Source organism: Zingiber officinale, chromosome 11B (genome assembly GCF_018446385.1).
Source record: "Zingiber officinale cultivar Zhangliang chromosome 11B, Zo_v1.1, whole genome shotgun sequence".
In the NCBI taxonomy this organism is placed as follows: Eukaryota; Viridiplantae; Streptophyta; class Magnoliopsida; order Zingiberales; family Zingiberaceae; genus Zingiber; species Zingiber officinale.
The window spans coordinates 87,594,976-87,603,560 of record NC_056007.1 but is presented as its reverse complement, the minus strand read 5'-3'; the positions used below and the strand labels follow the sequence as shown (position 1 = coordinate 87,603,560).

Genomic DNA, 8,585 nt, shown 5'->3' with positions numbered 1-8,585 from the left:
ATACAGAATTCAGATATCTATATTTGTTACTAAGAACCATAACTACCAAGTTTAGGGTCGAAAAAGTAATGTTTAGGCTCTCGTCCAAGCCTCCGAAGATTTTATTATTTTTTAATAATTTTATTTTTATAGTATTTAGGGTATTTTTAGTATTCATGGATTAGAGTTTGTCTATATTTTTGTTTTATTAATTTACTTTTTTAATAAAAAAACCTTTTCTTTATAAGATAGAAATTGAGAGCCATAAATTAAAGATTTTTTTTCCTTTCTTTGTCTTAAGTGTTGAGTGTATATAACACATATTTAGTTATATGCCTCTATTATTAACAAAATTTCTTTTTAAAAAAACAACCAATTTCTCTTTACTTTTGGAGGTTTCTTTTCTTGTCTTCTCTTCAGAAATATTCTTTGTCAACTCACAGGATAATCATTATCCTGCCCGACGTCAGTTGATATTGGGGCAAGGTGCAAATCCAATGGAATGATGTCGTGGATGTGGTCGCGGTCACAACAACAGGCATGTTCCAAGCTTCGCATCGTGATCGTAGTGTTCATGAGTCCATGATGGAGAATTTTCATAAGCAAATTGCATATTTAATCTAGTGTCTAGCGGCATGAGATGTTGAAGAGCGTGAGTTCTCAGATTGTGGATTTGAGTCTACCTTCGAGAACTCATATGGCCAGTGGGCTACATACTAGAAACATCATGGACAGGAGGAACTCTATGGAGACCGCGGTTTTGAGTTGAACTACCTGAATATTCTAGTGTGTTGCAAGTAGAGAGCTTCATTGATTGAATCACTGAAGTGAAGTGAATCTTCGACTATAAGCAAGTTCCAAATTGGATGAAGGTGGAGTTGATTGCCATCAGACTCAAGGGGCGAGCATCGACGTGGTGGAAATAGATGCAACGCTGACAAGACAGACAAGACAAATCCCAAATTACTGACTCATGGATTATGGTTTGTCTATATCAGCATCTTGTTTTATTAATTTCAATTTCTGTCAAATTTTTTTTTCTAGTAAGAAATTTTCATTTTTTACCAGATAGAAATTGAGATCCTTAAATTGGGATTTTTTCCCCCTTTTTTTATCTTAGGATCTAGAGTCTATATAAATGCATATTTAGTTGTATGAGAATTCATCCTCTATTATTAACAAAGGTTTTTTTTTTTTTTTTGGTAAACGGTGAGTTTCTTTTTGTTTTTAGAGGTTCCTCTTCTTGCCTTCTCCTCAGTTTTGTCTATTCGTCAGCCCATAGGATAATCATTATTTTACCCGAGGTAAGTTGATATCAGAGCAAGATGCAAATCCAATGGAAGGGCGTCGTGGACATGGTCATGGTCGCAATTCCTATAGAGGAAGCTTCACATCATGATCGTAGTGTTCATGAGTTGACGATGGAGGATTTATAGAGGCAAGTTATAGATTTAACTTAACGTCTAGCGGTGAGAGATCTCGAAGAGCGTGAGTTCTCAGATTGTGGATCCTGAGTCTACATTCGAGAACTCATATCATCGACGGGTTACATACCAAGAGCATCGTGGACAGGAAGAATCCTATAGAGACCTTGGTTTTGGATTGAATTGCCCGAATATTTTGATATGTTCCAAGCAGAGGACTTCGTCGATTGGATCAATGAAGTGGAGCGGATTTTCGACCATAAGTAAGTTCTAGATCGAATGAAGGTGGAGTTGATTGCCATTAGACTCAAGGGACGAAATCAGCGTGGTGGGAACAAATACAACGCTCGCAAGATAGAGAGAGCAAATCCTAAATTACTAACTCATGGGTTAGGGTTCGTCAATATCAGTGTCCTGTTTTATTAATTTTAATTTTTGTGAAGAAAATTTTTTTTCTGATAATATTTTTTTAAAAAGATAAAAATTGAGGTCCCTAAATTAAATTTTTTTTTCCATTATTTATCTTAAAGTTTAAAGTTTATATAAACACTTATTTAATCTGTATGAGGATTTATCTTCTATTATTAATAAAGTTTCATAATTTTTTTTAAATGACAAAATCTTCTCCTCAATTGTATATTTTTATCAACCGCATGATAATCACTACCTTATCTAACGTCACAATCTAATATTAATTGATATATCAATTGACTCTCTTAGAAAATTAATAAATTGTCATTGAAGTGACTAATTTTGTATTTGGGTGCTTGCTATCAAAATTTGATGGAACATAACCATCAAATAAATTTGAGTTTCATATTTCTGTTATTTTAGCACAAGTTTGTTGTATTTAATTAAGTGCACTTGCAAGTGTTGATACTGATCTCCTTGACTTGGCCTAATCTGTTGGCTGCTACTTTATTAAAACTAAATGCTAAGCAAAGTAATTAATTGATTTGACATGGACATGCTTTGTATAAGTATATAAATTTGTTGGCAATACCAATTGTTTATACGGCAACGAGGTTAATTATATTACTAATTTGCAGCTATTCTAATTGCAACTTGATTAAAATATAATAAAAAAGCTTGGAACTCAAGTTTCAATTAATATTAATTTAAAATATAAAATATAAAAATATAACAATTTAAAACTAGGAAAATAAAATATAAAAAATAGTTGTTCCCCTCAAACTAATGAAATAATTATTTGATATTAATTTAAAACTAGTTTTAATTTATAATAGCTCAAGGAATATCTTGAAGCAATAACTATAACAATTTTATATTTTGAAATTTAGTACATTTTGGAAGCTTCAAAGGCATTATTAAGAAATGCAACATTGATATATTTTTAAAAATATTAGTATTTTTTAATGAGTTTGTAGCTAAAATAGTCATTTGAATTGAAATAGAAAATTTTACAACATTAGTAGTTTCATATTTTATTTATATTTTATTTTGCTCCCTTCTAAATTCTAATTTTGACAAGAGATTTGCCTCTGAAATCTCCGACCCATCACCAACCTCCACATTTATGGTTCCCTCATCCTTATCTCGGACCGCTCAATTGTACCTGATGCAGATTTGGATTAATATTTTAAGCACTAATTGTCATTATGTTTCGCCCATGGTTAGCGTTACCTGATTCAGACTTTCCGGCGGTATCATCAAAATTAACCAGAGAAAATGAATTCTGGAATGTTTATCTTTTGGCCGAACATGTTCATATTCTTCTACGTTCATCTGCAAAAAGTGAAAGAGGAAAGCGATATTTAATTATTAAATACCAAATGTCACTGTCTGAAGTAGATTAATGTTCCTACTCCAAGAGAAGCTCAAAAGCAAAGGCCGTCTCGCCATAGCCAAGCAACCTACGATTCCTGGTATTTTATTACCAGCACACTTGTTTTTTTTTTTTTAATTATTGTGTAATAGATTATTTATATTACATACTATACGATCGGTAAATTAGAGAAAAATCTTCAATCACAATATTGACTTTATATGTAATTCTCATGTCCAAAAAACTTTATTTCCACTCCCTGCATGTAAAGTATTACTTCTTTCAACTCCTTCATACAAATACTGATACCTAAATTGTCCTAAAATTTTTTAGATACCAAAATTTCAAAATTGAATACAAAAAATCTAAAAATCAGTATAATTCTTTTTAAAGTAAGTACTTTATATTAAAAATCGAATATATTTTCTATCAAAATTGTCCCTCTTATTTTTTAGATATAAAAAGTCTAAAAATAAGTATAATTCATGTTAAATTCAGCACTTTACACTATAATCTAGTACTCTATATTAGGATCGAGTATATTTTCTATCGAAATTAACCCTCATATTTTTCGGTATAAATAGTCTAAAAATGAGTATAATTCCTATTAAATTCAGTACATTAAACTAAAATTAAGTATATTTTGAGATAAAAAAAGAATCATACTCAATTTGATAGAAAATATACTAAATTCTAAGTTAATATACTTAATTTAAGAGGATTTATACTGAATTTTAAATTTTTTATACTTAGAAAATAATGAGTAATTAGGTAAAGATGTTTGACTGAAGAGAAAATAAAAATTTTCATGGATGAAGATTACATGTAAAGATTTATTTACTAATAGAGACTGCAGGTAAAATTATCCCTATACGATATTGTATAATAGATTGATTACTACTTTTTGTGACAGAACACTTGTTTACAGCAACGAGTTGCTTCGAAAATTGAAGATACACAGAAAGGTCTGCACGAAAGGGATGAATTGATGTGACAACAGTTCTTCACGGAAGGCTGTTTTCTGATTCAACATTCGACACAAAATTCCATATGCAGAAACTCCATACATGAAATAAGATGCAACAATTCTGATTGAAGAACTCTTTACAGCAAAGAGTTGGATTGATACTTCAGGTTTAGAGAACTTGTTTACATGGAGTAACAGATCATTGTTGTTTCGTAGTTCCTTAAAAAAAGGGTTTTTTTCAACCCAAAAATGTCCAGATTCAAAATATTCACAATCTCCTCTGCTTTATTTATGAACCAATCGACGACGTCGTCAATGCAGAGCTTGATACTTCAATCCTTTACCAGTTCTGATACCCATCCCAAGTCCGGCACCGTCTCCGCTGCTTCCTCCTCCTCCTGCCTCCTCCGGCACTCAAGAAGCTTCGCCGTCAAACGCCAAGGAGCTCCTACTGCTTCCTCTGCTACGTCTCGGGTTTCTGCCGCGGGAAGAGTCCTCGCAGGGGACGCTGAGAACCTCGGCGCCCTTCTCCTCGTTCCAAACTGCGTCACAGATCTCGGATTGCTCAGCCTCAGCTTGGTCATCGCCCCCATCACCTCGTCCATCGCCATGGGCGACAGGGGCGGCGAAGAGCCATCAGACCGTGGCGACATGGGGAGAGGCGCCAAAGTAGATTTCGGAGACGCAGACAGCAGAGTTACGGCGTCACCCTTGCCAGGCGATGTTGGACTCGTGGGCAGGACGATGCGAAGCTCCTCCTGGGAGTGTGCGAAGAAGCAAACGCGGCGGGGGCACGCGGCGCCGTCCTTGCAGGGTCGCGTCCGGTAACGCGACGGGTGGAGCCAGGTCTCGAACACGCCATGGGCGTACTCGCAGTCCTCGCCGCGGCGACAACCTCCGCCTCGGCGAAAGTCAGGGCAGGGGGTGCCGGTGTAATGGAACCTCCGCGGGTCGCGACGAAGGGCCTTCTCGCCCGAGTGAGCGTAGGGGCACTTGGTCCAGTCGTGCGGCCGCCTGCTGGGGCACCGCCGGACCTTGAACTCGTACATACGGAAATCGTCGCAGCCGAACACGTCGGCCGCCGAGAAGTCAGGGGAGGAGTCTTCGTCGCAGGGGATGAAGAGCTGGAGTGCGAGTGCGACCTCGCCAAGGAGGTGAGGGGGCAGATCGCCGGAAAGGCCGGCGACGCCACTGACAGGGAGCGCTATGTAGGGCTGCATCGCAGACACATGGTGGTCGGAGAGGGACCAAGGAAGGACCTGAGCAGCCGGGGCGCGGCGGACTTGCTCGCAGGGCACCATTTATGGGACTAAGATTAGCGATTCGACGACGGCTGAAGGGAACAGGGAAAGAGCGCAGAGAAGGATACCTCGTTTTATAGTGACGCAGGAAACCGACGTCGATTAGCGGCGGGGGAGGGGGGGCGCCACTTATATCACGAGTCTATCCGCGAAAAAGTAATGGAACCCACAAGAAGGTTTAAGCACCCACAGGATTGTGCTCACTTTCTTCAGTCGCGCCTGAAGTCGTAGCTGGGCTTTGCAATTACCGCCGATGCAGGCGTGGCAGTACGTTGCGAGGTGTGAGCGGCGGGGAGATCTCGTTATCTCGTGAGGCTGCAGGCTGAAGCCGAGGACACGTGGAGCCAAGTGAAGGGATGGGTGCAGGACGTGGATAGATGCGCCAGACGTAGACCGGCTACTTACTGTGGGCCCTTTTACAGGTGGGTCGATGTTTTGTCCATAGTTTCCGCCGAATAATAAGTAAAACTTCCGAATTATTCAAAATTTGTATTCTTCTAGAAATATATTTTTTTAAAAAAAAATCCAGCAAAATTTAAATTTGTTCTCAGCATTCAAATTCCATTTTATTAAGTCTCTCCTGATTTGATTGCTTCTGACAAAGAGAGATTTCGATTGATCAACTAATTTTTGTTCTAGTCTTTTCGTCGATCTTATTTGTAAAAGCATTATGCTAAAAGTATAATTTACTATTATCAGTGTATCTAAATATCATAATTTGAATTACATAGTGGCATTCTTATCTTGATTCCGGCATAGATTAGCATTGCACCAACGTTCAGTAGATTTTCTCGTCTTCCATTCGGGTTTTGGATGATGGAATGTAAACCCGTTTCAACTCGAATACGGAGTTTGTAGTCAGATCGGACCCCGCTACATTAACGGGTCTATCTAGGGCATAGATTAGCATTGCATCAACGTTCAATAGATTTTCTCGTCTTCCATTCGGATTTTGGATGATGGAATGCAAACCCGTTTCAACTCGAATACGGAGTTTGTAGTTGGATCGGACCCCGCTACATTAATGGGCCTATCTGGGGCTTTTCGTTGAGCCCAGCGATGTAATGAAGTGAACACGGTCGATGATACGAATCTCAACCCCTAGATCTTAATCTAACAGCCAAGATTCTACGACTTGATCATGTGATTAGCCTAAACAGATTCTTCATGATTAATATACTTTAAACATTTCCATATATATCATGATTAATACTGAAGACAGTCCCCTCGGATGGATCTAATGATAGGATGGTTAACACATGAGGTGTTATCATCATGAGATCTGAGATTCGAATCTCGGTAAAGTCGAGGTAAATGTCTCCCTTATGTATTAGTCACTATTCTAGAAGTTAGTAGTCGTGATTTACTTCCTCCATGGCCTCGTCGTCTGATCGAGCCGTATCCAATCCAGGGACGATGGCGATTGAACCGTGGAGGCGGGCATTATTATAGTACCAAGCATCCCTTGAACTATTCCGAGCCTTGTGCTTGAGATTTCTATTTGGCGGAGATGGCCGCCATCAACCCCTTCGATCTACTTCGAGACGACGACAACAAGGATCTGTGGTGTAAGAAGAAGAATAGGGAGAGAATAAGAAATAATATGAAAGCAATAAAATCTATTGTTCATTGATATTTGCCCTAAGGACAATTCAATATATAATGTTCAAAAAGTACTTGGTCAATTAATTAATTAATAAATAACAGAATTATTCTAAGAATAATTCTGAGAATAATTATAACAGAATTATTAGAATAATACAAATACTAATATGATTTAATTTGGTAATTTGATCTGGTCAATTTTAATAATTCTGTTTTATTTCTTTTACCTCCCGACAAACTCAACGGGAGATATCTGACGTTGAGTTTACTTGCTAACTTGTTGAAACGTTATCTGGATAGTGACTTAGTAAAGATGTCAGCGATTGGATCTTCAACAAAAATATAAGAGACGGATAACTGCTGAGTTATCACACGTTCACGAACAAAATGAAAATCAATTTCCACATGTTTTGTACGAGCATGAAAGATTGGATTTGCTGTAAGATATGTTGCTCCAATATTGTCGCACCAAATTTTTGGTGCAATATTTGATGCAAGATGAAGTTTAGAGAGAAGTGATTGAAGCCAAATAATTTCTGACGTTGTATTTGCTATAGCTTTATATTCTGCCTCAGTTCTTGAACGAGATACCGTAGGTTGCTTTTTCGAATTCCATGAGATAAGGTTTTGTCTAAGAAATATTGCATATCCACTGGTAGAGCGTCTATCTTTAGGAGAACTTGCCCAATCCGCATCACTATATGCATGTAAATCTCGAGACGATTGACAATATAGAAGAAGACCATGTAGAATAGTACCTTTGAGATAGCGAAGTATTCTTTTTACATTATCCTAATTTTGTTCAGTTGGAGCATGCATGAATTGACAAGCACGATTTACCGCAAAAGTAATATCAGGGCATGTGATAATGACATATTGTAAGGCCCCAATAATATTTCGATAAATTTGTGGATCAGATAGAACAAGAGAGGATGAAGTTGGAGAGTTGTTTATAGCAATTGGTGTAGAGACCAGACGTGCTCCATCCATTTTGGCTCTTTGAAGAAGTCCATTAATATATTTGCTCTGAGAGAGAAGATAGTCATCCTCATGTGGAATAAGCTCAATACCAAGAAAAAAATGAGCAATACCCAAATCTCGAGTACGAAATTCTTGATTGAGAAGACTTAATAAAGTTGTGATACCCTTGTGATCATTGTCGGTTATCAGAATGTCATCCACATAAATAAGAAAAAAATATCATATTTCCATCAATATATTTGTGAAATAGAGACGAGTCAGTCTTTGATCCAGAAAATCATTATGCATGCAACCAATTAGATAGTCGATGAAACCATGCACGAGGAGCTTGTCGAAGACCATATAAGAATTTCTTGAGTTGGCAAACATGAGATGGAAATTGTGGATGAATGAACCCAGATAGTTGCTCCATAAATACAGTTTCTTCAAGATGACCATGGAGAAATGCATTTGAAATGTCCAATTGTTGTACAAGCCAATTAGAACTAACAAATATTGATAATAATAGTCTGACAGATGTAATTTTGATGACTGGGCTAAAA

The 8,585-nt window shown here is 37.4% G+C and overlaps 1 protein-coding gene across 1 annotated transcript; it reads right to left on the bottom strand.

Annotated features, from left to right (window-relative positions):
• Positions 1 to 4,488: 4,488 nt before the first annotated feature.
• On the bottom strand, positions 4,489 to 5,457 carry LOC122034159 (zinc finger CCCH domain-containing protein 37-like). The gene has a single exon (XM_042593283.1). The coding sequence runs from the start codon at positions 5,455 to 5,457 to the stop codon at positions 4,489 to 4,491; it is 969 nt and encodes a 322-aa protein (XP_042449217.1).
• Positions 5,458 to 8,585: the final 3,128 nt, after the last annotated feature.

What these genes read in the sequence shown, in the direction of transcription:
- LOC122034159 (XM_042593283.1), bottom strand. Translation starts at nt 5,457, where the DNA reads ATGGTGCCCTGCGAGCAAGTCCGCCGCGCCCCGGCTGCTCAGGTCCTT.